The 27606-nt window shown below is 40.2% G+C and overlaps 1 protein-coding gene across 5 annotated transcripts in view; it reads right to left on the bottom strand.

Moving 5' to 3' along the window:
- Positions 1–1814: 1814 nt before the first annotated feature.
- Positions 1815–27606, bottom strand: part of Trpc4 (transient receptor potential cation channel subfamily C member 4) — a 164288-nt gene continuing 138496 nt past the window's right edge. For 2 of the 5 annotated variants that reach the window (XM_029537838.1, XM_029537839.1), the window contains 5 exons: positions 20981–21176; positions 17954–18148; positions 4678–4719; positions 4482–4571; positions 1815–2887 (listed from right to left, as the gene is read on the bottom strand). In XM_029537838.1, coding sequence (XP_029393698.1) covers positions 2174–2887; positions 4482–4571; positions 4678–4719; positions 17954–18148; positions 20981–21176 — 1237 coding nt within the window. In that variant the 3' untranslated portion in view covers positions 1815–2173. The remainder of the gene's footprint in view (positions 2888–4481; positions 4572–4677; positions 4720–17953; positions 18149–20980; positions 21177–27606) is intronic. The other 3 variants (XM_029537834.1, XM_029537835.1, XM_029537836.1) reach the window with 2 other exon arrangements.

The following is a 27606-nucleotide window of genomic DNA, read 5'->3' as shown; positions in this document are numbered from 1 at the left end:
AAGAGAAGAGAAGAGAAGAGAAGAGAAGAGAAGAGAAGAGAAGAGAAGAGAAGAGAAGAGAAGAGAAGAGAAGAGAAGAGAAGAGAAGAGAAAAGTGTTGTTGGTTTTATTACCTTTGGAGTTGTTTGAAGGGCATAGAGGATTTGAAATCAATTCTGATAAGACATGTAGAATGATGAAATAAAGGGTCATTATTTTAAAAACACCTAAGAGGCAAGATCTATTGATTTAAAAAAAAATCCCCAACATTAAAAATAAGCCTTCAGGATTTCTATTACTGAGTAATTGGAATATTTGGCAGAACCCTGTGTGCTAAGACACTTGATAGAAAGGTGTGCTTGAAGCGTTACCCACATCTGCTAGGTTAGTGTTTCTCTAAATGCCTCCAGCATGTTTTTAAATTCTCAGAGAAAGCAGATTTAGGGGTAGATGTTTAAAGTCTTGGCTTTTCTAATACTTTAAGTCCATAGCTGAGATTCCCACACTGCATACTGCTATGTCTTCTAATGCCTGTGATGGTTTAAAGACTTAGATTTTGTGCATGTTTCTTTCTTTAGAAGCATGGGCATGCATTTATAGAACTTTACCTAACTTTCTGTCAAAATAACAAGGCTTCCGAACGGAAACCCCTCTCTGTAGACATTGTTTTACTGGTGTTTATATTTGGGGAGCTGCGGTGAAGGGAATGTTCCCCAGTGGTATGCAAAAGCTCCATCACAAACCTTAGGTTATAAATTGACTCAGTTTCCTTGATTGTGCCTGAGTTGAAATGGCAGCTCTTTAAATACCTCCATTTGTATTGCACACACAGAAGAATGGGCAACACCATTACTGCCGCAATTTCTTACTTTTGGTCATGTTATCGTTTTTGATGAATGCTAAATTACATAGCTTCTGTAGTCCACAGAGACAAATTCTAAAGTAAAACAGACTCAACAGTTTCCGTTGATTTGAAGCAATGCTGATAGCAGATGGTGAGGAATCTTTCTAGGAGGGCTTGGAAGAGACACAGTTAGTTAATTTAAACTGTAAGAGATCACCAATGTCAATTTTAGAATATGTGTGAATATTTCCCTTTCAAAAGTCTGGGGAGTGAATGAAATCTAAGGAAAAGTGTCTCATAAATGACAAAATAAGTGGGAATTAAAATCTTTTCCATCAGGAAACATACACTAAGCACTGTATTAACTCTACTGATAACGTTTCTGAGATATATTAGTTTTAAGGAAATGTATTCCCGTCATTCAGAGAAGCGGGAGCGTTTTGTTCCTCTGCTAAGTGACAATGAGTAGCCAGAGCATCAGAAAATAACGTCCTTGTGTATAGATTCTGATTCTGGGTGTGCACGTCACCTAAGTACTTGAACAGTTGGAACTTGTTCCCACTTTGTTCCCGGGAGCTTTGCAATGAGCTGGATTCCCACAGTGAGGATGAAGGGCCATATTTACCTTGGTAAGTAGCTGCATCTGATGCTCACAAGGGGTGTGAATCTGATGACAAAAATGCCAACACAGATTGTCAATTGTCAAGACAAAACTATTTCACTATCGGAAGTAAAGCCTAAAAGGTCTTCAAACTGTTTCAGGCTTTCTTTGTAATAGAAGGTTGGAATGGAATCCTATAGGTAGATGCTTTCTTGTTTTAATAACTGTGTCTGATAATTATTTACATGTCCAGAAGAAGTAACTTGGTAATGGTTGCTTATTAAATTATTACATAAAGATGGATGGAGGTCTTCAGTGGGCAATCACCTCTAACAATCCCCCCCCCAAGTTATGAAAATGTCTAATGTTTATTATTTCAACATACACTGTTTTGCATATAAAAATATCTATGGTAGGAGTCACTTACCACATGAAATCAATTGCATTGGTTTTAATTGAAAAAGATAGCTAAAAATTTTCTGTGGGTTATTGTAACAGTACAAGGATAAAAGGTGCGTTTATTTAACAGAAACACTTGTAAAATAAACCGTGAAAGCAAAAGCAGGCTACAAAAGAGGAGGAGGGTTCATGTTACCTCTGCTTTGTTCAAACATATTACAGGTTAATATGCCACAACAGATAAACATTAGAAAGTGGAAATTAGCATTTGATAATGGAATTTCAAACATTTTGCCTGCCCAGAGCACTATGGAAAATATGTATAGATATGGTAAACACTCCTCCAAGGGTCACAATCTTGTGGTCACATAATCTTCGTGGGCAGCTGTGTCCGTGGGGCTTAAATCATAGTCTATGCTCGAGTCCTCCTCGTGGGCGTGTTTCTCCTTTGGTATAATAGGGACGGTGTCTTCCACCACCACCTTCTCCGACTTGAAGGTGGAGCACACTCTCTTGCCTACCTGCAAACCCAAAGTGTCCGTATTCCTTTCTCTATGGTCTACTAGCACACACTGTTCATTGAGACCAGGAATGCTGCGGTCACCCCGTGAAGCTAATCCTTTGGATTCCAGTTCGAGATTTCGCTCAAGTGCTCCTGCCGCCTGTTGACGAGTAATTTCTTCTGAAACAGAGAAGATTTGGTTTGCGTTTTGCTCAGCAGCATTTTGTTTTGACCGTCTATGAAATAACCCGAAGTTTTTGATATCAGCCACAAAATTCACTTTCCTCTGCTTCTCCCTGGGCGGCTCCTGCACCACCAGGGCAGAACCATTGCTTAGGTTATGTCTCTCGGAGGCAATGACTGCCGACCTCGGGTGGATCAGAGTGGTTAAATCAAAGAGGCTGAGATTCTTTCTCTTGTCCTTGCCATTACCTTCGCTCCGGTTCTTCTCGTCAGACTCCGCTGAACTCGCCGCGTTGGCTGACTGTATTGTAGAGAGCTTGCTTCCTCTGAGCAATCCCAGAACTTCGAAGCGGAAGCTAGAAATGTCTTGCTTTAGTTCCTGAATGAAATCCAAATGACACGTTAGGTGCTGACTTACGGAAGCATCATTTCCTAATTTCATAGAGCTGTCTGGAATGGTCCTGCACCTTTCGAAGAGTCAGGGCTCTGTCCTCCTGGAATTCTACTTAAGAGTTTCAGGCTCTGACTCTGATACCTGGTGTCATTAATTTCCCTATTGGTATTTTATATCCTAGTATGATGGTTATTCTTTATGTCTAACATGATGGAGCAGAGAGATCCCTAAAGCATGCTTCTGGTTGTATCAGTGGTGCTAGTCCTGGCAGCCATGATATAAACTGTTCCACTCTGCTCCCTCTGCCACTAGGGACCAATGCTTCTCAAACCACGAGGTAAAGGAAATCCTTTGTCTTTTGAGTTGCTTCTCTTTAGTGTTTTGTGACAACAATGAGAAAAGCAGCTGGGACACATAAAGAAATCATCTAAGTGTAACATAAAAAGAAACAAAAGGGATTGTACTCTCTGTCATTGTTCGGTGGGCTGTCTATTGTCTTTGAGACAGTGATTTCAAATACTTCCTCTCTGGAGTCAGTTTCTAACTGTCAAGCCACGTCATGGTCCTGGGGTCATGTGTGTTAATGCAGTAATTTTTTTTTTTCTCTACGAAAAGAGATGTGCAAAGTAAAACGAACATGAACCTTAGCCTTCCAAGAAACTGCCTCTGTTCTCAATACCTTTGATTCGGGCTTAGACCAACCATTGGGTCCAGAAGTCCTGGCTCTCATTCACGAGAGACTCCTAGATCCCTATATTTTTCTTATTTCATTGGACAACCTCTTTCTTAGCTTCTCTCCTATTCCCAAGCCACACTGCCTTCCAGGACAAAGGGAAGCATTTAACCTCATAATTGAGATTTATAGCTGCAGAAAAAGACTTTGGGGTTTATTTTGTTGACAACCGGTGCTGTCTGTTGGGCAGCTCCTCTCTTTGCTTGCTTCAATGACTGTTGTTTCTCTAACCATCTTTTATGCTTTCATTACTTTGGTTTTATCTGTAAAAATCACATTGACCTGAAAGAATTCCTCCGAAATTTATAAACAGCCATGTAAAATCAAAGAATCAATTCACATTTAATATTAGATATACCCTTGCCCATGTTCGCTTATTTCCTCTCACCAAACTTTAAAAGTAGGAAATCAAGTTCAAAGACTAAGCTTGTAAGTTGCAATTAATGAGAACTTTATACCCCTGTCCCCATTAACCACAGAGAGACGGGAGGTTTGTGCTATTGGTAGTTGGTTGGTTAGTAAATGCTTCCGATTTAGCAGCCAGGCTGACATACAAATGAGAAGCTCGAGTGGCACATCAGGGATTGGGGGCATGGATCAGAATGCTGCCAGGGGCTAGGGTTTTCCTTGCCACTAAGTCAAGCCCCCTTGACAGTGTGGGTTAAGGATGTCTCAAAGCAACTTGGGAGATTTCTCTACTTTGCTGTTGTTTTTTCTGTTTGTCTGTCCGCCCTCTCACTTAGTTCCGTGGAAGTTTAATTTAAAACACGAGAGGCATGGCCAGGTTTGTAAATCTGGCCTTAAAGTTTGCCTCCACACACTGCCTCTACGATGGTGAAGCATTACCTTAACATTCTCCTCCGTCAAGCCTTCTTCCGTTTTTGCCTCTCTGATCATGGCTGCCACGTACCTCTTCACCAGGTTCCTCATCACCTCCTGAACGACAGGATTGACATTCAGTGCACGATTCACTTCCTGTCCCGAGTCAGATCTGCATTTCATTTGAACGGCCATTTCAGGAACAAACGCAAGCACTACTTACTTGGTATTGGTGATGTCTTCTCAAGTTATCAGCAGCACGCCGCTGAAAAGGAAAGGACATTCCTGTGTGGTTATATAGATACATTATTGTCCTCAAAGTTATTGCTTTTACAGATAAGGCTGTTCTTGTCTTCTTTTATCACCTAAGTGGGGGCAATGAGCCATAATCACAGAGAGGCTTCACACACAAAGAATCAATGAACTAAAGTGAAAAGGCACAAGTCTATAATGTATAGGACTCTTAAAGCAGAATAAATTAACAGTGTTAGAAATGGGTTCCTGGGATAGGCTGCAGGGCCGTGAGAGAATGAACTGACTGTACCGGATACATACCCAGCATCCCTAGAAATACTGAAGGCAGAGACAGGAAATAACCAGGGGAGGAAATAGCAAGTAGAATTAGTGTTTTCCCATAAATATCAGCACAGAAAAATATAGAAAATCAGTCACTGTAAATAGCAATACATAATCTGAGATCTTGGAGGACCGTGAACTTGCAACAGTTGCAGTCATACATCCAGTGAAGGGACTTCTGTTTTAATTAGATGAGATTTAATAAAATCTATGAGCCACAGTACTAGTTAAACTTACGCTTCTCAAGGTGACAAATGTGGCTTTCAGCTACCTTTCACCTTGTGGTTTTGGAGCTAGCACCCAGGGAAGCCAGCGTGTGACTGAGTCCTCCCACTGAGTCACACCCACAGAGCTCCCTACTCTGCTACCTCTTGGAAGAGACTGAGATGTTTGGGACAAAGGTCGGTCTGCACGCTCTATCAGCTTCTTTGTACAGAATGGAGAGAAGATGGCTGATGGTGAGCAAAGGCCATTAAAAACTGAGTTAAACAGCAAATGAGATTAAAATTTTACATTTTCACCTTTCATAAGTATTCTAAAAGCATTCATAGAAACCCGTCTACGGTGACCCCACATAATGCATTTTAATAAGCAGCGGCATTGATTCTTAAGAAAGAACACTGAAAAAAGTCAATCTAAGTAAAAGCATTTCTGTAATAAAGGGAATAATTTGGTATATTTTGAGGAGCTAAGAGAATAATAGTTCTTGGTTTTTAATAAGGCTTTTGATCTTATTCCCTAGTAAATATTTAACCATAGGCTGATAAGATAGAATTTTAGAAAGAGTGGTGCATAAATATAAAATAATATTTAAAAATATATTTTAAAAATCAAAATTCTATTCTACTGAGCCTAAGCAGTGTCTGTGTCTAAGTAGGGATTCACAGGAAGAAAGGAAGGCGGGGCTTTGATTCCTAAAGCCACTAATTACCAAAATCACCGTTCACTACATGCGAACCGAGTTCTCTCTGTGATTAAGGTATTTGCCAACAAAAAACTAGAAAATTAGACCATCTGGAAGAGTGTAGCATGGAAGTTTTATGGCTGGGCCACCAGATGGGGGTGGTGTCTACCTCCTGATGAAACAAAACCCAAGATAAACTCCAAGAGAAAAAGCATTTCCAGAAAAAGACAGTGGCCTTCCAGACCCTGTGGCATTGCTTAAAATAAAGAGAAGCACAAAATGAGTCATATGTATGTATGTATGTATGTATGTATGTATCTTTAACACTCATCAAAAAGTATTCAACATCAACAAATGACTTCCAAGATACTTTAAGTATATAGACCCTTGATTTAACATAGAACCAATTCCGTTGGGGTACATTTGCTGGTTTTAGAATCTTTTTAAATTCAGTAAGATAATGTCAAAGGAAGTCTGAGGTCATAGTTTAGTTTTATTGAGCATTAAACTAAGATTAGGGTTGAAAGACTCTGAGTTATGAGTGATAAACAAAGATAGCATGGTGCATTTAAACATTAAAATGTACATAGGTTGTTGTTTTTTCAAGTTCTAGAACCTTCCCTAAAATCCATAGTCAACATTTTTAATTCAAATATGCAAGAGAATAAAGAGCATAGTTTAAAGTTAAACATCATACATTGACTTGGGGAAAATTAACAAATATAAAAAGCTTGTCAGAGAAAAGGAAAGGCATAGGAAAAGCTCACTTAGCTAACTGAGGGGTTATATTCTGTGGGTTAGGTTTAAGGTTTACTTTGTGTGAAATGATTATCTCCATCTCCTTGGTAATTACACAATACCTTTTAGCCTAGGGATATTATATCAGCTGTTTAATGTCAATATCCCTGCTAGAGATGAGATAACCTCTTTCTTAAAGAAAGGGTGAATCCGGAGCAACACACTCACCTAGTGATGGGCATGAAGGCTGCACTCCTCAGCCCATCTATACCCTTCCCTAGTGACTCAGCACAGACCCTTGTTTTAGTCTCTAGTTTTATGAACCTGTCCCTATTGTCTGCATTTGAAGTGGACGGTGGTGTTATAATATTAAGAACATAGAGTTAAGATTAGATGTGGATAAAACTGATTATATCCCAGAGGGACATTAAAATTGTGCAGTGAAAATAAACTCTTTGGGTAATTTAGGATATTAAATAAGAGATATGATTCACAGCATCTGTCACTGGCATTATTCATCTTTCTTCACTTATTAATTAGTGATTGACACAAATTAAAAATATTTCTGAATCCTCAAACCTCATCAATTGCCCAATCTCTGGATTACTTCTGAGGAAATATAATTTGAGTGCATTTGTCTCTCTTTGAGTGATTTTTATGTGTTTCATGCTTATCAGAGTACTTTGTTAAGCTAGATCATGAGATGCTGATACCCTTGGAGTAAAGATATGTGGGGATGGGAAATTGGCTTTTAAGTGATACAGCTAGGGACCAGAATGATGGTCAAACTCAGAAATCAACCATTTATTGTAGGAGTCTAGGATCTTTATGAGTAACTCTGCATATACTGGTCTGTAACAATCTCTGCAGATTCTCTTTTTTCTCTATAGCAGAGCTATTTGCTTGTACAGCCAACTTAAAATACTCCATTAGGTGACCACACGCCCATATGGACAATATTCTTTCAGAGGCAAGCAGAATCTTCTGAGTAGTAAGTTGAATAAGCACACTTCAATGGCTTGTCCTCTGTAAGGTGATGGAGTAAGACACAGATAATGGAAAATACATCATTAAACACGGTGGTGAAGACTGAATGTCCTGTGAACATGGGGAAGAGATAATATTGTTCAGAGTCGAGAATGTAACCAGAAGTGGGGTTTCCGACTGAACACCAGGCACCAGGATTTTGACAAGTCGAGATAGACAAGTGTTACTGAGAGCAACAGTATTGGAAAAGTTAGTCTAGGCTCTTTATGAGCAACCTCTGATGGCACAGTGTAGTCAGTGGTCCTTAGCACCTGGATTTTTAATTAACCAAGTGCCATGGGAAGGAAGTGTGACTTCTTTGATAGTGGTCTGGCATCAGGAAGTGTACAACTTTGTAGCTGCTGGCCATAGCCACAGATCATTGGGACTTTTGCTCTGGAAGCTCCATCACTCTGTGTGCAGCTTCACACAGTGCCTGTGTCTGCACATGACTTGAACCTTATGGCCTTAGCCTACATACAACTATAGTAAGCTGTATTTTGTTTGTTTGTTTGTTTGCTTTTTAAAAAAACTTCAGGTATGTTATGTGAATATGTTTTTACTTTAATCCCAGGTATGGGATACTTGAGGCTGCTTCACAGCAGGTGATTATGATTTGCCTCCTGTACTAGCAGGGGCATGATTTTGCCAGCTGCAGATGGTTTAATTCTGGAGACTCTGAAAAAGGAAGATCCCCTAGAGAGCCTGGGGTGGCTGCTGCTCCCCCTGCTGCTCCTGGTTGCTTTGTTGAGGTTTGACAATGTTCTTGAGCAAAACAACAAGAAAAGGGAGCAGGAGATATCCTTAGACCAAGTATTGATCTGACCTCAAGAACAATAACATCCATAATCAGCAGGAACTAGTCCATTTTGTTACTGAAAGAAGTACACCCCCTTTCCCCTCTAACCTTCCTCTCCTATCTAGTGTAGGAGGGGTTGGAAGGGACTAAGGTGGAATAGAGTTGGAAGAGAAGGAGAGGAATAATAACCCAATAGCTTTAAAAAATAATATTACCAACAAGTTCACATTTCAAGGTACTAGGGGCTTGGGATTTCTAACTTAAACATTCGAAGTAAGGAGAGGAAGATAGTTAAACTCATGTATACCCTTTGTAACACACACAATAAATTGTCAATTAGTGATATCTTAAAATGTCATCTATCAGACCTACCTCAATTATACTTGGGATATTTGTCACCTTGCTATTGGGTAAAGATCTGCTGATGTTCAAGGGCCTTCTACTATTGTCAGAGTAGAGACTGTATCATTATTGTCACAGGAACAACCTACAACTTGAATTGACTGAGGTGTGTTTATAACAATAATGTAATCAGGGTATTTAATTTAAAAGCACTAAGTGAATGAGGATAATCAGATTTCTGTGAAGCTTTTGCAGTGTCGAGAGTTGCATTTTTGTAGCTTTTATTTTTAATTAGATTGGTTGTCAACTCTGTCTCAGGTTAAAACTGGGCCAAGATCAAAGACTTAATTTAGCACGAGTCTAGGGAGAGTATTTTGGAAGACATACACTTGGTGGTGTCATTCTCTTCGTCAGTTATACACATGTCAATAATCTACATGCAGCTGAATTGCATGTGTAATGTTCCCTGGTAGGATAGCATTCAAGATGGGGGTTGATGGGGGAAGGGCAGCGGCCGAAGGTATACTCATGTGTCACATTAGCATAAGCAAGTTCCACCTGATGTGTTAGGCTAGACCATGGCATTTGAATCAGAACTAATGGGAAGAAAATGAAGTAGCGAGAAGCCTGGACTGTGCAAGGGAAGCTGCACAGGCTCTCTCAAGCTGAGAGAGAGGTTTGCAACAGGAGAGGGGCTGGGGAATGCACTGTGACATTTGCTGGCTTTTTTAGCTTCTATTCTTTCCAGGTCTACCCTGTGGAATGTCAGGTTTTTTGCAGAAGCCGATGATTCCCTGCAGTCAATGTTCACGGTCCTTTTCTTTCATTTCCACTCTGGTTTCTGTCCCAGCCCATGAATTATGCCTTTCAGTCTTTCCTCTGCTCAGTGAATCCTATTAAGGATGCAGCCTGCTGTGTTCCCCTTCAGACCCTGTAGAACAGCAAGGGGCTGATGCAGAATGCAGGATGCAGGATGCAGAATGCAGGATGCAGGATGGAATCAGTTCCTCCAGAAACTGCAGTTTGATTCTGCTTGAGAAGAATTTACATAGTGTCGTCTAGAAAACACTTTCTCACCACTGCAGCATGCATTGTGGATTCCTCTTCGTAAGCGCATGTTCTAAATGTATAAAATAAACATGCAGGATTCCCAGACACCATCTTGCCAGACCAAGTGATCAGGGCCTCATTCCTGAAGTTCCAAGCACACCAAGCACGTCCCATACCAACTCCCATTTGAGCAAGCAAATTGAAATGTATAAGAATGAAATCTGTCAAAAATGATAGTCAACTCTTTTATGGAGAACTCTTGGTTTAGAAGAAGGAAACAATGGATATTTCAGTTTCCAAATTGCCTCTGGATAGTCACAATATTTTAAGGAAGCTGTAGTTTCTCTATCACAAGTGCTAAAATACAGAGGATGAATTACAGATTACTCAAAAGTCACAAACTTTCTTACAGAAAGGAGGCATAATTTTAGACTCCTTTTGAAATATAAGTATATTCAGCTGACATATATATATACACATATATCACATTTATATTCATATATGTATATATATTAAGTTGTATATATATATATATATATATATATATATATATATATATATATATATGGTGTGTCCTTGATCATGTATGGTGAGAATGACATGTGTCATGTGTTCCTATGTTGTTCTTACCTTAATTCTATCAGATGAGAAAATATCCTTAGTGTGATGTCTCAACTAACTACATGTAAATAACTATTTTCCCCCCCCCAAAAAAAAGCAAGTTGAATAAACCATTCCTTGCAAATCTTCCAGCAGGACCTCAGGGGAACCAGGGTTTTCATGGATGGCTGCTGTCCTTTCTGTAAGACCCACAGTCAAGCCCACGGAGAGTGGTGAAGCTTGAGCTGTACATTTTGTCAAATTACCACTAAAGATGAAGTGCAGGCCTGGACTGCTGTCTTCCTTCTTTTACAACTGATGAGGAGTTGGGGATGGGGGGCAGCAAATTCACTGGTTCTAATTCTCTTGTCACTAACTTAATTAATTGTATTTCTGTGTCAACTGCTGACTCTTTAATTGCTCATCTACACCCTAAGGCTGGCTGACCCTGAGCGACCCTGAGACCATGCTTCATGTTTTACTATGCACAAAAGAGAAGACCACATAGTGGAAAATATAAAACTCAAGAAATGCCATGATTTGATAAAAGATCTGGTAGTTTGGGGAGTTAGTATGTTGCCCTATTAACTTAAGCATCCCAGTTACAAAACCACCCTGTCTCAAGCATTGGGAATATTTCACTTTAATTAAATGCTTTGGGAGAGGCAGTACCTTAGTCTTCTTGGACTTTAATTAAATGTATTTAAACCATTCCAACAATAAGCACAGAGATTGAGTTTTAGCTTATAAAGCTGAGATAAATCATATTGCTTTCTTTGAATAGGGACTTCTCACTAAACTTTCAATCTAAAAAAGACTTCTAGATGACTCTGGTATAAACTGGAATCTGAGGACTAAAGCCTTAATACCACTGAAAGCACTGACAAACATTTGATAAGGGACTATAGAGATGGCACCATGGTTAAGAGCACTGGCTGCTCTTGCAGAGGACCCAGGTTTGGTTTCTAGCATGAACACGGTAACTTAACAACATTCTGCAACTCTCTTCCAGGGGATCCAACACTTTCTTCTGACCTCCAAGAGGTCACAGACATACAATGAAAATAAAAAAAAATTCTCAGACTGATGATTTCGTTATTATTTGATTAGTGTATTCTTGGTAATTGGCCTTTCAGTGGGGTTTTTATGATTGCCTAGGGAAAGAACACCTGTCAATAAGGGATGTACTTCCTGCATAAAGGTTTTGCTTAACAATAAAATATTTCTTCATCGTTTGTTTCCTGCAAAAAGTAATCAAGTGAAAGGCTGATTTGCCTGAAAGTATCAACTGTCCATCAGAGGAAGGCTGAAGTTAAGACAAACATGAATTGATGAGTTTTCAAGATGACTAAATCACTATTGCCGGGAAACTCAAACAAGATGAAATGAGCAATAATGGCTCCTGGAGAGTAACCAGGGCAGTCACCCCCAAGAAGAGCTGTGGTTCGAGATTCTTCCTGAGAATGTGCATTGAATGACCAGCAGTATGAATTTACACAACTTAGGGGTGACAAGACTGTCTAAACGAACCACAGTAGGAAGGGTAGAGAGAATGCCTCAAAGACCATTATCACCTCTGACTGACTTGTGAATTTTTTTAAAAGCATGGCATGAATTTATACATGTTGTGGGTCAGAGCATAATTCAAACTACCCGATCAAATCAGGCCTTTAAGATATAGTTGCTCAAGATCTCCAAAGGCCTCACTGAAAAATCAAAAGCTGAGTGTGAAACACAAAAACCTGCTGTGCATTCCTCAGACTTTCCAGGGAATAAGAGAGGGTGATGGGAAGCCAAGTGCACTGAGAAACAAAGGACCTATTTGTCACCCCACTCTCCTTGCTTCTGTCCCCAAGAAGCTTTGTCCCTAAGGGATCATGAGAAACTGGATAAAGTAAACAAGTTGTTTTCTGAAGATCAAGTGTCCATGCAGTAAATTGTCACAGGTTGGCCACATGTGAGTGACATCACAGCTGTGTGACCTCAGAGCAATAGCAGTGACTTTGCACCCTTTTTCCTCATTAACTCTTCTACAGTCTGACAAACATCTTTTTAAAAAAATGAAACTGCATGCATTTATTTTGTGTGTGCCTATATATATGTGTGTGGACACACATGCCCTAGCATGTGTACAGAGGTCAGAGGCTAACTTTTAGGAGTTGGTTCTCTCCTTCTACCATGTGGGTCCAGGTCTTCAGGCTTAGCAGAAAGCACCTTTCACCACTGAACTACCTTTCTGGGCCAGTTTCACAATAATCAGTACATGCTCTTTTGGTTTTGTAGATACAAAAGCAAAGTATACAAATAGCCTCTCTCTCCCTCTCTCTCTCTCTCTCTCTCTCTCTCTCTCTCTCTCTCTCTCTCTCACACACACACACACACACACACACACACAGAGAGAGAGAGAGAGAGAGAGAGAGAGAGAGAGAGAGAGAGAGAGAGAGAGAGAGACTCACACCACAATTAAGAGTTCACAAGTCAAAGTATTACATCTTTAGAGAGTAGAAAAAGATCAAATTCTAAGTTTGGTTGGGATAAAGCTTACCCAAGACCCTTAAGGGGAGAAAATAGAGCTGTTTGATGCTGCAAAGGTGGAGGATGCAGGTATGACTCCGAATATTTGGTTTGACATAAATCCTCAAATCACTAAATCATGCACAATAAAAGGTTAGAAAAAATGTATATTGCAAAGGTAAAAAATTAAGTTTGTGGCCAATTAGCTTAAAGTGTCTTGCTGTTCAGATTGGAGCGAAAGATGTAAATGTAAAAATAGAGAATCAGAAGAATTTTGTGTTTCAAGGACAGTAATCTATAGCCAAGAAAACTCTAGAACTTACATCATTTAAAGTTTCCTTCTGAAAAATAGGAATTGGTCCTTTAACAGAAAACTGAATATCATCTGTGGTCATGCATCTGTGACTGTGCACCTTGAAAGAACTAAACATTTTCTGACTTCAGAAGCAAACTAGGGTTTGTGTTCCTCAGTGCTTAGAAGGGAGGACGTCCAAATGAATTTCAAGACCTTCCTTGTACCGAAGAACTGGAGGTGCCATGGACTAATGACGGTCAGTGAGGGACTTTGGAGACAGCAGAAAGGCAGTTCCCAGAGTGGTCTTTTTGCCTTTGTGTGGACAGAATAGGAGGATATAGTATTAAGATCAGAGTGTGGTAGATTGTAACAAGTTTCATGGGCATATTAAAACCCCAGATTCCCCCTGATTTGCCTAAAATGTAACTGTGAAAGACACATTTCCATGAGTTGGCTTTCTGTTTTTCAAAATTAAAACACTTGTATGTGAAGTAATGTACTAGACCATATTGACTAAAGTAAAATAATCATTGTTGTCTTTTCCCCTTGAAGAACCATTCAAAACAATCTTAGAGATTTAGTCAGGTGTGGTGGTGCAGCCTTTTAATCCCTGGGGATGCAAAGGCAGGTGCATCTCTGAGAGTTCCAGCTAGCCCGGGCTACATAATGTGACCCTGCCTCAAAAAACTTATTACACTGAAATACAGCAGATAAATTTTGATCCAGAAAGGAGTAAGCTGAATGTGCATATCTTAGAAAACATTTTCCACATATTTTACATACAATGCCAGTTATTGCATTTTTTGTTTGTATAGCATCTTGTCTATTACCACATTAACATATTGATTAATTCGTTTAGCAGATATTATTGCAGTGTTTTCACTGCTATACTTTCCCCACAGATGCCTTCAAGAACGGGACCCCGTCTTCATATCTCATCTACACCTCAAATTCTAGCTGAGTTACTGACTTGTGGGACACATGCCATTGTTGCTTACTGTGATTCCTGAAAGACTTTTTCTGTTCATTATCCTACAACATTTTAAAAATTATTTGAATTTAATGCAGCTTAGTGGGCAAGTCAAACATTTAAAGTAAAAAGAATTCTACTATTTCTTAAAATCACTGATAAAGACAGCAAATTACTAAGAGGTTTTCTATGTTACGTTTCTGATCCAGATGTGATTTGTACGGTCACTTATATTCTCCAACTGTGATTCCTCAAGCTCAGAGGTCATAGTATATAGAAGCAAACATAACCACCTCTACTAAGCAGCAACTTTCTCATGCCAGTCAGTTTCTCATTGGACTTAGAACTGATACTGGGTTGAAGGGCCAATCCATGGCACTGTCTGTAGGAGAGAGCCTGTGAAAGCTAATCACAAGCTGTAAGAGTGTGTAGTCAAGGCCAAGAGGGAAGACCCTCACCTGATAGTGCCAGAACCACAATCCAGGCCCTGTTTTTAGTTTTACAGCTTCTGTACACTTTTCTTGGTGAGTTCCCTCTAGATTAATCATATTCATGCCATCTCCACACTCCCAAAGCTACCTCAGGATATACAGCTGTCACATTGGCCCAACACGACACAGGCAAGACTCTCAGACTAGACACATGAAAAAAGTCCACATACCCAGGTTACATAGCAAAATCAAAACAATAGGAAAGGCCAAGACATTATGTCCCGGCCACCAACCAAACTCCTATAGAATTGGTCTCCAACAAGAATGCATGTCCCTGATCCCAACCAAAGACTCCTCTAGAAATGGTTTCCAATGAGAATGACTTGGATGAGCTCAGATTTTAAAATAGCACAGGACACAGATTTTTAAAATAAACTCATAAACTTCCAAGAAATACGCCGTTTAAAAAGACAAGAACAAACACTCTAATGAACTTAAAGAAATTAGCAATAAATGCCTAAGTGATGTTCAAGAAAACATAGACATAGAGTTGAATGAAATGACAAAGTCAATTTAGCATTTGAAAATCGAATTCTATAAATAGAAATACTAAGGAGAATTCAAGCTGAGAGGAAGCTGGAACTGAAAAACCCAGCTCATTGCCTTTACTAGTACAATGGGCAAAATTGAAGCTTTCAGAATCCCAGGGCCTGTGGTGGTTTGAGTAATAATGACCCCATACATATTGCATGCATGGTCTTTAGGTACTAAGACAGAAGTTGGTACCAGGAACTAGAGTATTGCTGTGACCACGCTTGCTGTTGGTGAAATGTGAGCTTTGGGACTTTAGATTAGGAAAGCAGTTGAATGCTCTAAGCAGGATTGATGTGCTATAGTAATAGGAGCAGGGAAGATAGGGGTGCTGAAAGCAGTGTAGAAAATGATGGCCCTGCTCACAAGGTTTCAGAAAGAATATTAGTAAGTGTCCTAGAGATTGTTCTTGTGATATTTTGGCAAGAAATGTGGCTCCATCTTGTCATTTTTCAAAATGTCTGCCTGAGGATAAATTGAAGAATTTTGGATTAATGGCATTGGCAGAGGAGATTTCAAGACAGTCTAGTATGGACTGTGTCTCATGGTTATTAGTGACCAGTCTTAATGGAAGTCTATAATAGAAAAGAGCAAACTGAGCAAGGAAAACAGAAAGTAAATGTACAGTTTGAGGGGAAAAGGAGCAACAAAATATAATGGAGATAACTCCAGTGCTCAAGATGATAAAAAAGTTTAAAGTAAAATCTGATCTTAAAAGAAATAAAGGAAGAGGTCACCTCAGGGCAAGACCCCACACATACGCTTCCAACTCGTGAAAAGTAAAGGAAAGCTTAAGCTGTGAAGGAAGCCACTGAAAACAGACCCTGGTAAAAATGTATTTGAATGAGGTGGCCAAGTTCCAGCCCCAGAAAGCAGCAGAACTTGGCAGCTTTGCATACAAGAAATGGTTTATGGAATCCCCTTCTTAGACTAAGGAAAGCTAGTGAGTCTAGACATATGTCAGGGGTGTCCTTGCATAGAGTTTGCATGAAGCTGTGAAGGTACATCCTGGATTTCATTGGAGCCCCCAAGATGTTGGAGATGCAGCGCTGTGAATACTTCCCAAGGAAAGCTGTAGACCAAGTATGGAACCATCCCAAGAGAGAGAGTTGTGCTGCAGTTAACAAAGCTGAAGGGAGTTGGAGATCTGGAGAGCATTTTGACTTCAGGCATGGAGATGCAGAGTTTAGAGTTTGCTGTGCTACTTTTAGGTCTTTCTTTGGCCCGGTGTTACCCCAGTATGCTCACTTTCCTCTGTTTTGGAAGAATGATGCATATTTTATGGCACTGTATATTGGGAGTATATGATCTGGTTTTTGATTTTACAGGGGATTACAGTTAAGAGATTGCTTTGAGTCTCAGAAGAGACTTTCAGCTTTTTAAACAGGGTTGAGTCTGTGACAGACTATGGGGATTTTTGAAATTGGCCTGAATGTATTTTTGCATTATGAGATGGACATAAGCTTATGGGGGCCAGGGAGCAAAATATGGTAATTTAAAAGAGAATGGACTAAAGTAGGCTCATATATTTGAATAGGTAGTCATTAAGGGGTGGTGCTGTTTGACAGGGATCAGGAGATATGGCCTTGTTGAAGTGGGTGTGGTCTTGCTGGAGGAATCCTCTCACTGGGGTTGGGTTTTGGGATTTCAGAAGGCGAAGATATTGCCAGCCCTGACCCCCACCCTCTCTCTCTATGCTGCCTGCCTATCCAGATATAGAACTGTTAAGCTACTTCTCCAGCTCCGTGTCTGCCTGCATGTCACCATGCTTTGGGCCGTGATGACAATAGACTGAACCTCTGAAACTATAAACAATCCTAAATTAAACGCTTTCCTTTATATGAGTTTTGGTAGACATGGAATCTTTCCACAGCCATAGGACTGAAGGGAACAGATCTAATGAAGACTTATAAAGGCTATAAATGGCAAACCAACAGCCAATATCATCATAAGTGATGGATTCAGTGTTAAACATTAGGACCTGAAGACACTACAGCATGCATTTTTTTTTTTCTCATGGGCTCTACAGTTCAGAGGGAGAAAGAGACAAAGTGCTAGCTATGCCACGGATAAATCACTGTTGCAACTGCAGAAAAGCTAGAAATCAGGGCACAAGAGAAAGAGGGCTGTGGTCCCACACCTAGGCTAATAGAATGGGATGGCCTCTTTAAAGAGGATAGATTCTACTGAGATGTCACTGGTGTCTTTCATTCAGAAACCAGGCTGGAGAAGAGTCCTAGCTACTCTGTCAGAGTTGAACACAAGCGGTATACAGTTAAACTTCACTGTGTGCAATCAGTCAGGGCAGGAAGTCATGACACCAGATACTTCCCTGATAACTCACAGGTGGGAGCACAGAGAGAGCAACAGGGTTTCATGGACTTCCCCCCCCCCCCGCCAGCATCTCCTATTGGGACACGCAGTCTTCTAGAGACCCCCCTGGAGGCTTTGACTCTCTTTCACCCCACAGTGTTGGATATTAATCTCTTCTAATCTGCCATGTGTCCCTTTCAGGTTTGTTTCCTCAGTTATGCATATGATTGATAAGGTCTAGCCTCCCCCTTCTCTCTCCCCAATAAGATCTGCCCAAATTTGGTAAAGAATCACCTCTATGCAACCACATGCTCGACAGCTTTTGTAACACTAATAGAATGTGCCCTTACCCCAATTGTCCCGAAGCTTTCTGGCTTCCTTCTCATCTTTTTCTTACATAAATGTGTCCATATCCACTTGACCAGGTACCACAGAGACTTGGGGCTTGGGATGACATTGAAAGGTGTAGGCAGGGTACCTCCTTCTTCAAAGTAGCTCATCCAAAGCTTTGTTCGAGCAAATTTCCATTCTATGTCTGCATGGTCCTGAACGAGAGAAAATGACAAGGTACTGTAAACCTCCCAGACAGAACCTGAACCTGACACAGAGTGACTCTTGGAGCATTAATTAGATGACCTATAAAAACACTGCTAACTCCCAGAGACAATGGCTTACCCAGTAGGGACACATGTCACTGTCACTCTGTCCATCCTTCTTCAGGGAAACAGAGATCTACAGTTGTGTATTAAAGAGACCTTGGTGATTAGTTATGACTGGGAGCCAACACTGCAGTTCTAGCCCTGGCAACTGCCTGGTTCAGTCTCATTAGGTGCCAGCCAGAGGTGTGGCTTTACATCTCAGGCCATTCCTTGTACATTGCTTAGTTGAGTGCCACGTGCACAGATGCTCACTGATGAGCATTTGGTGCTTCAGGGAATGTCCTTGCAGATATGCTTCCACATGGATAACTCTCTCTCTCACCTTCAGAGTACTGGTGCAAATTTACAGAGAAATCCCACCAACACACAATGCAGCGTACTGCCTCTACCACAGCACCGAGTCTGGGTGTGACTACCACACAAGAGCTACTAGCCAGGATATTTGTGTCCCAGGATGGTGGGCAAATATCATCTGCTAGTCCAGCATAATCATGAGACTACATGCCTTGTACCCCATTGCTCAGTTCAAGTTCTGCACCCCAGGGAAACCTAGAACAGCAGAGGAGGCACATTCACAGCACGTTCTACTCTCTCTCCTCAATGTTGAAATTATGTGCTAATTTCTTTTGTTCCTGTTATATGTTTTGAGACAACGAACTTTTAAGAAGTCAAGTATATTACTGATATACAATAGATGCATAAGAAATTTATAATCAATGTACAAGTATGAGAAGCCTTTTGTTATGGTTTATGTTAACCTTTCTATATCCTTTGATTTACCCTATGTCTTGCAGAGTCAGTGCTGTGATTCTGGGAGACACAGACTTCCATGCTCGACATGCAAACATCCCAAAGAGTTTCTCTCACATGACTGAGGCTTCTCTAACTCTGTCCTGATGCCTGCCCATCTTACAATGGTTTCAGCATTTGGTCTAAATAAAATGGAAGATGGGAGGTTTGTTTTCTATCCATTGCCTAGAAAACCAAGATTCATTTTTAAAAAGCGACGAGTTAGTGTCACAATACTCCTGAGTGATGTTTTCTTCTGGACAAAGCTGGGGCATATAATGTTCCATGGGACCCAAAATGTTGGCAGTGTCTCTATCTAGCTTGGCAGTTTCTGTTCTTTTCTAGTGCTTTGGATATATGTGGTGTCTATGTAAACAAAACAAAACAAACAAAATAAACAAACAAACAAACAAAAAACAAACCAAACCCACCACCTCCCAACACAAAAATAAAAAGAAAGCGAAAACAAAAACAAAAGCTTCAGGATCTGGGATGGTCCATGAGGTTCTGTGTAGCCACAAATTCTGGTCTTCATCCCCAGCTCAGTAGAGTCAGGGGACTTCTTACAAATAGCCTGTGAATCAAACATACAAATGTCATATTCTCATGCCCTGCCTTTTTTCATCAGTGAGAGTTAGGAGAAAAATTTACCTCTGTGAAGAAAATCGAAATAAAATTTAGTGTCCTACTTGTCCAAGAACACAGTAGCAGTTGAGAAGTTCTGCTATAGATTCAAGGGAATACCATAACTGCTGCTATGTACGAAACAAACAAACAAAAAACAAACAAAAGGACAGCATCTACTTATGTGGCTATGAAAGACTTCTCATGCATGTTTTGTGCCATGGTATGTTTCAGTTTGTACATATAGCTCTTCTCTGTAGACTTAGACCACGAGGTCATAAGTTCAAAGTTTTACATGAACAAAGACCCCACCTCCATTGCTGCAATGTTTTTATAACAGTCCTTGGTAAAAGACATTTACACAATCAGAATCAGTTGGTAAGACATTTTTCTTATTGGTTGTGTGTTTTGTGACACAGTATCTCATGCTTTAGCCTAGGCTGGTCTGGAACATACTATGTGGCTCAGGCTAGCCTTAAATTCAAAATGATCTGCCCATCTCAGCCTTCCAATTTCTGAGATTACAGATTTAAGCAACCACTCCTAGGCAGAATTTGTAAGATTATGAATAAATTATGCAATGTTATTTATAAGCCAGAATTTTAAATAATATATATCATGTCACATATTGATCTAGAGAATTCAAGGTCATTTCTATATTTGTTGTATTTACTAAGCTTTTAGGCAGTCAGTTTCATGGATCTGTGCACCATATGTATGCCTGGTGCCAGCTGAAGCCAGAAGAGGACACTGGATGCCCTGGGAGTGGAGTTATAAAATGTCATTAGCTCCATGTGGGTGCTGGGAATCGAACCTGGGACCTTTAGAAGGGCAGCCAGTGCTAGAAATGCTAAGCCATCTCTCCAGCCTCTGCTTTTTCTAGGCTTTAAGAAAAAACTTTTCATTCTTTACCAGATTTATCTCTAAGATTTATTTTCATCTTTCCAAGCTGGCATGGGTTTGTTTATGCTGAGCTAGCAGATCACAGGCACAGAGATGATGCTGAGCCTGATGGACTGCTGATAGATGACCGATCTCATTCTAAATGGTTTGATGGTGGTGGCTCCCTGGCAACATGGGCTGACTTAAGTTTCCCTGTCACTCTCTGTATAAAAATAGATTAATACACAGCCATTTATACAATACTACTGTTTATATGCACCACCAATTAACCATTTACAATTCTGATCTTTCTCTCCTCAATAGCAAATTATAGCTTTATTTCTTCTGATGAGAAGATAGAATAGAAGAGAGAACAACACTATGCAGAAAGGATATTGAGTTAAAAGTAAATTGTCAACTTACGGCAATTAGTTGGTAAGAATTATTCATCATAGCAATTAGCATGTTCAGCAGGACAACCAGAGAGATGACATTATATGTGCCAAACATGGTGGCCCCAACAAACTCAGTAAACTCATGCTGGGCTTTGACATTGGTAACATAGAGATTGATGAGTCCAAATATTGACCAAAACAGGGACTGTAGTGTCTCAAATAACCTGTAATAAAATATTAAAGTATTAATGTAATCTTATAATGTTTATTATATGTATGTACATATATTGGTATGAATTTAACACAAAGATTGCAAATTAAACTTAATAAAATAATTTAAAGTATTTTTATCAAACTGATACAAAAATTAAACTCCTTCATTCTATTTACTATTCTATCCAAAGGACACTGAAAGCTACATTTTATTCGCTGGAGCAAATGGATAAAGGAGAATCAGACCCTGGAAATGTTTGATTGCCGTGTTAAGAATAGATTTTAATTTCTCACATGGTTGGAGTAAAATACAGAGATAATAATATAATACTCATGTCACATGGACATTATGTAAAGCTTCTAACTTAGCATCCTTATGAGACACACCCTTGCTTACTTTTAAATTGTCTATGGTTTGTTTCATGCTGGCTGTGCTGGCAGAAATACACAATTGCACCAGAGAACAATTGACTCACAGTGCCTAAAATATTTACTATTTGTTCGTAGACAACTTGTCTAGTCCTGTCCTTGGTCTCTGAAAGAGAGTTAATTCTACTACCTGATGAGAGCCAGTCAGGCTTTTTCTGGTTCACTCTTCATTATGAAAAGATTAAAACAAATTACATTTGGTTTTCAGATTTTTTTTACATTTATAACTGGACCTGTACATCATATACTGACTGCACTGGACAGTAGATAGTGTCAGAGTGCTTACACACTATAATTTATTTTAATTTCAAGGCATATTTTACTCACTCAGGTTAACAAGTGAATTCTGGTTGTTTTATTAAAAGGGAGATTTCCTTTATTTTAACATGAGAAAATATAATAATATCAAAATCACTTGCACCCAAGTTAAGAATTATTTGTTTTTAATGCTTTGTGTAACACATTAACATGGTATAGTAAGATGGTAGTAAAGGTTTTAGACTCTTGAAAATATTCAAAATAAGACTACATTTACATTTTATTGAAAAATGAAGACAAAAATGAAGACCTTGGGGTACCTGGCCTGGAGTCTGAGGGGGTGGAATTTCAGTCTTTAGAAAAACACCAGGCCTAGACTGGAATCCCATTTGGAGAACAAGTCATCCACAATCCAGCTGCATAGCTCCCTCATCCCTTCCTGAGCTGCCTGCCAGTGAATACGAGGCCAGCTATGGTCAGATGACCCAGGAAGACATTCATGAGGCTGATGACCTAAGGGGAGCATGACCAGACTTCCCCTCTGGAGGAAATACTAAGATGATTTAGGTGCTCAGAGCCCGAGATTGAGTTTAGGAGGCTCATTGGCAATAGGGTATGGGAGAGGTTTGCCACAATATATACAGAGATGCAGACAACAAAGGATGAATAAATCATAGAATAAGAAAGAAGAATACACAGGGAAACCCTGCATCATACTGAGACTGATGAGGACAGAACCCTGCCAGGCCAGCTGTGGTAACTCTCTCTTCCTAAAGCTGGGCCTACCCTCCTTGCTCAGAGGACCTGAGGGCTCAGTGCTGTGTATCTTCTTATAGCAGAATGCCTGTTACTGACACAATTCATGTCTGGCCCTCATGATCAGGACGTTTAACCAAATATGTCTAAACTGCCACTTAGACCTTATTTCTACAAATTGATGGCTTTTTACAAATGAAAGCTTCATATTTCTATCAGTTGAAAAGCTAATTCTAGGAGATGAAATCTAAGTTTTTTTGTTTGTTTGTTTGTTATTTTACATTTTAGAAGAGTTAAATGCTGCAATAGATAACTGTGACAAAGGTGCTGCTTTGACCAACTTAGCCAGAAGGAAGGGTGTGGCATGAGAAGGTGAAGATGCATACTTCTGGGAGAGCTCCATTGAAATTGTCATGGACACTCAAGTGAACTCATCAACTCCAGAAAAGTTCATGCAAACGGCTTGATTTGGTGTAAGATTCTAATTCCTTAAGTTTTAGTAACTCTTAGGCATCCTTTAAATTTAATAAGATTGACTATATCCTTTCTTTCCCAGTAGTGATGACTATTAATAGGAATAGACAGTGGTAATCCAGATGTGTTTATCCTGACATGAGTGAGCATCTCAGGAAGCTTTACACGATGCAGCTGAGATTTGATTCAGTAGATAAAGCACTTGCTGTGTAATCCACTGCCTGGAGTCCAGATTCCAAGCACCCACACAAAAGCTGGGCAGGTCTGGCTCTTGCCTATAAATCCCAGTCTTTAGGGGGAGGGAACAGGGGATGCCTGGGGCTGGTGGTCAGGCTAGCTAAATCAGCACGCTTTGGGCTCAGTGAAGCTGAGGTTGATGGAAGAGCCACCAGTCTTTGTGGGAAGTGGGTGCGGCCACACAGCAGCCAAGATGGTGCCCTAGCTCATTGCCAAGCCCTGTGATTCCCTGCTTGTTTACCAAAAACCTGATTATGCACACNTGAATGATCACACGCTGCCCGCCTGACACATAGCGTCATACAGCATGGTATTGAGTCACTGGCCTATCAACGCGCACCCTGTCTGTGTGCATGGCTCATGTACAGAGCGTGCTGAATGCTGATTGGATGCTGAAGAGTGGTGACAGAAGAGTGCAGAGGGTGGAGGGGGATAAATTGAGTGATCCCCCAGAATAAAGGACATAATAAGAGATAATAAAGGAAGCTGCAGCAGGAAGCTGCTCAAACCCTGCCTTGGCGTACGTGTTGTCTTTTTCCCACCTCTGTTGGCTGGAGGCTGCGGTTTCCAACAAGTCTTTAACCTCCATCTTCCATATGCACACAAACATATGTGTAATCGAATGTATACATACATACCATACATACATACATACATACATACATACATACATGTACCACACAGGAAAGAAAAGAAGAAGTTACACAGCAATGACATGAGGCAGGCCTTTTCATTATGACCGCCTCCTCAAGAATTCCCATAAAAGCACCCATGCAGATTAAAGGGCTGCCGTGGTTGAAAGTCCCCATTTGCTTCTGTCTGAAAGGACTGATTGTTTTCAGAGAATGGTCATCGATTGTTTAGCAAATGTCTGCAGGCATTTAAAAAAAAATTAAGATTCAGCATGGGAAATGCAAAAAGACACTTGTGACCAACTATAGAAATTTATTTTTTCCTTTCCCTTTCTTTAGTGGGATGAAACTGGGGAGATTTATAGGACATTTCACCTAGGTAAAATATATTTGCTTCTTTGGTGAACTAAGCTCATGGTATTAGGGTATCCCTGAAAGAGTTGTTTCTTTGTTGGACTTTTATGTAGGCTAATATTTCAAAGCCATTGCTTCCAGGAATATTTTAATCATTACTGATTCTCAAATCCACAGAGACCCACACTGTCCATAAATTTAGGAGTTATTAGCTGAATCACATCTCAGAGGGTTTAATGTGGCTGAGATTTTCCATATTGTGTTAGTGAAAAGAACTGATGTTTTTAGGAAATGCGCATTAATTTCCCAAGGTAATGCCGTAATCTAATTAACTGACACACCACAAAACACATGGTGATCTCTAAACTCAAGACCCACTTTTATATGGGTCAGGGTTTTGTTTCTATCAAAGCAACATTTTATTTACTTCCCTTAGAAGGTGTTTTTCAGCTGTTATTTTTTTAAATGATCATGATCCTTCTGGCCTAAATGTTGAGAGCTAGAGAAACAAAATAAAGTAAAAAAAAAAAATGGTGTTCTGAGCTGACATTTCCTCTTTTCCTAAGAGACTGAAATGACGAGTGAACAAACTCATGATGAGACTTTTCTCAACATTTACTTTTTGTTATCTACCTCAACAAGGTCATATTGAAATAAAATTCGACCTTAATTAGCCAGCCTAAGACATTAGGAATTTGGCTCCAACTCCAATACATACAAATGAGCTTTGCTTAATCAGAACTGTGGTAAGGCTCATGGCCCCTCTCTCTCCAGGAGAGTCCCTTTACAGGGGACAGTTCTCTAAACTGCATAGAATTACTTCAGACACTAAATAGTTGGTGTCTTTTAGTGACATGCAGTTTCTTCCGAGTCGGTGAGAAAACTGTAAAACACAAAAAGGGTTGGGAATTGCATCCATTTCCTGGTGACAAATGCAGACTCTTATGAGACCCAAAGCCCAGTCTATACTCACTGAGTGCAGACCAGGCACCTCTGGGGATATGTGTTAGGAAAAGCATGTCTGAGAAGAATGAAAATTTGAGAAATGTGAAGGCAAAATAGGGGGCAGTGGGATGAAAAAGGACATAATACACTGGGGACTCAGGACCAACTTGTCAGGGGGGAAAAGTAAAATCATGGTAGGACCCTGGAAACAAAACTTAAAAGAGAGGAAAAGGCCAGATCCCTGAAGGGCAGAGATGGTCCAGCTAAGGTCAGAGGTGAATCTGGTAAGGGACAGGAAATCATTTGGGTATTTTGAATGGTGGAGCCTCTAATCTTGTTCTAGAAATACCTTTTTCTGAGAAGGAATTAGACAGACAGACAGAACAGGACAGGACAGGACAGGACAGGACAGGGCAGGGCAGGACAGGACAACCTCAGTGGTCAGAGAATGTAGACTTAGGCCCAGAGTGTGAATAAGGGAATATATTGACAAGATAATGATGCTGACTGTGGAATTTTAACAAAGGCCATGTGATGGGAGAGGGAGGGAGGCAGTGCTAAACCCGGATTTCTGTTTCACTTGATCTTTGTATGGGTGGATTGTGGGAACACTGGTGAAGAGAGCTGAGAGAGCTGGGAAAGAGGAAGGGACAGTTTGGAAAGAGACTGGTGAACTGTCCCTGACTGGAAGATTTCTTCAGGAGTCACAGTGAGTATGACGCAAGATGATAAACATCCGCTAGAAGCAGGGCTCAGAAGGCCCTACCCTCGCTCTCTTAAGTGATTTTAGAGAAGTCCTGGAAGCAAGAGCTAAATGAAGAATGACTGAGAGGTATAGAAACCTGTTTGTTTATACAGTGTAGCATGGGTGAAAGGGCTGAGATAGACAACTGCACCGTGGGGGGAAGGGGGAAGAAGTTAATGAGACAAATGAGAAATGGCACTCTCCCCAAAATAATAGTGTTTCAGATTTGCTACTGTCTTTGAGGACCTCTGATGATAGCACAGACGCTGTGTTAGGCATCTTATATGAATTAATTTTAATGCCATTTGGAATGTGATCTCTGAAACACTGGGTAATAAAGTGAAAATTTTTGTGGAAGAAAAACTGAATGTGAAAGCAGAGATCAAGTGTAGACAGATAACAAGAGACACCAAGTATCACCATATGTCTCTCTTACAGTGACAGACATCTGCTGCGTAAAAACAGGGTCAGCTGAGGGTAAGCTTAAGCCTCACACAGCCTATTTAACAATATTCAGAGTTAGCTGTGTTATTTAGCTTTTAACATCATTGAGAAAAACATAATTGTCATTTACAGGAAAAAAACAATTTAGATGAAACATCTTTGGGGGAGGCTGTCAGATGATTTAGTCCTCCAATATCTGAGATGTGCAGTTATCTATTGCCTTTCAAGTCATGAAAGAAATCCTGGGTACAGATAAACTAAAACCATACTTAAGTTAAAACAACCCAGCATAATTATCTGGGGACTAGATTTATGTCAGATGATTTACATTAGACATCTAAACTATAATGTTTTTGATTTGATATTACATTCAATTTTTTTACTAATAAGACAATATTAGGTACAAAAGGATGCCTTGAAATTTTAGGGTGCAGACAGTGTTAAAGTAGCCTGTCAGGGTTGTCAGGCAAGTGAGAAGGGCTGGGTTGTGAATTAAATTACAAAGGATGAAGGAGGGAGGTGACTCAGTTGTGGCAGCACATGGGAAGAATGCAGCAACCACAAGGGGCAGGGGTTGAGGGGGGCTCGGCAAATAGCTTGTAACGGGATATGCACTAAAAACCAGCAAAGTTTTAAGAGAGGTGGAGCTTGGGATAGTGCACTCTGTCAGAAAGCCACAGAGACAATCAGCCACCAGACAACATCCAGAAATATTATGAGAGGCATAGAGAGAGGGTGGTGGTTCTGGTACTTATCGCCTTGTGCCTTCATTGCCTTTGGCCAATTCACTAGAAAAAAAACAAAAAGCAACACACACACACACACACACACACACGCACACGCACACGCACACGCACACGCACACATACACAGTCCTAAAATAATTCCAGCCATCTGATCCAAGATGTCATGGAAGGCCCTAGCAAACAAGGGAGCCACTGAAGGAGGTTCCATCACCTCCCTGCAGCCCAAGGTCAGAGAGAGCTGATGAAGGCCAAGGAGTCAACCTGAGGACAATTGAGATGAGACATGGGGGAATCAGGACTGCATGGTTTCTTATGATTGCTAGTTTGTATCAAATCTAAATGGGTGAGATTAACTGTGCAAATAAACAGATGTTGGTTAATTAAAATGGAGTTTTAAACATCAGGATAGAAACAAACAGAT

The sequence above is a fragment of the Mus pahari genome, chromosome 4 (assembly GCF_900095145.1).
Source record: "Mus pahari chromosome 4, PAHARI_EIJ_v1.1, whole genome shotgun sequence".
Taxonomy (NCBI): domain Eukaryota; kingdom Metazoa; phylum Chordata; class Mammalia; order Rodentia; family Muridae; genus Mus; species Mus pahari.
Note: the sequence above shows the minus strand (reverse complement) of the source record. Positions and strands in the feature narration are given on the sequence as shown.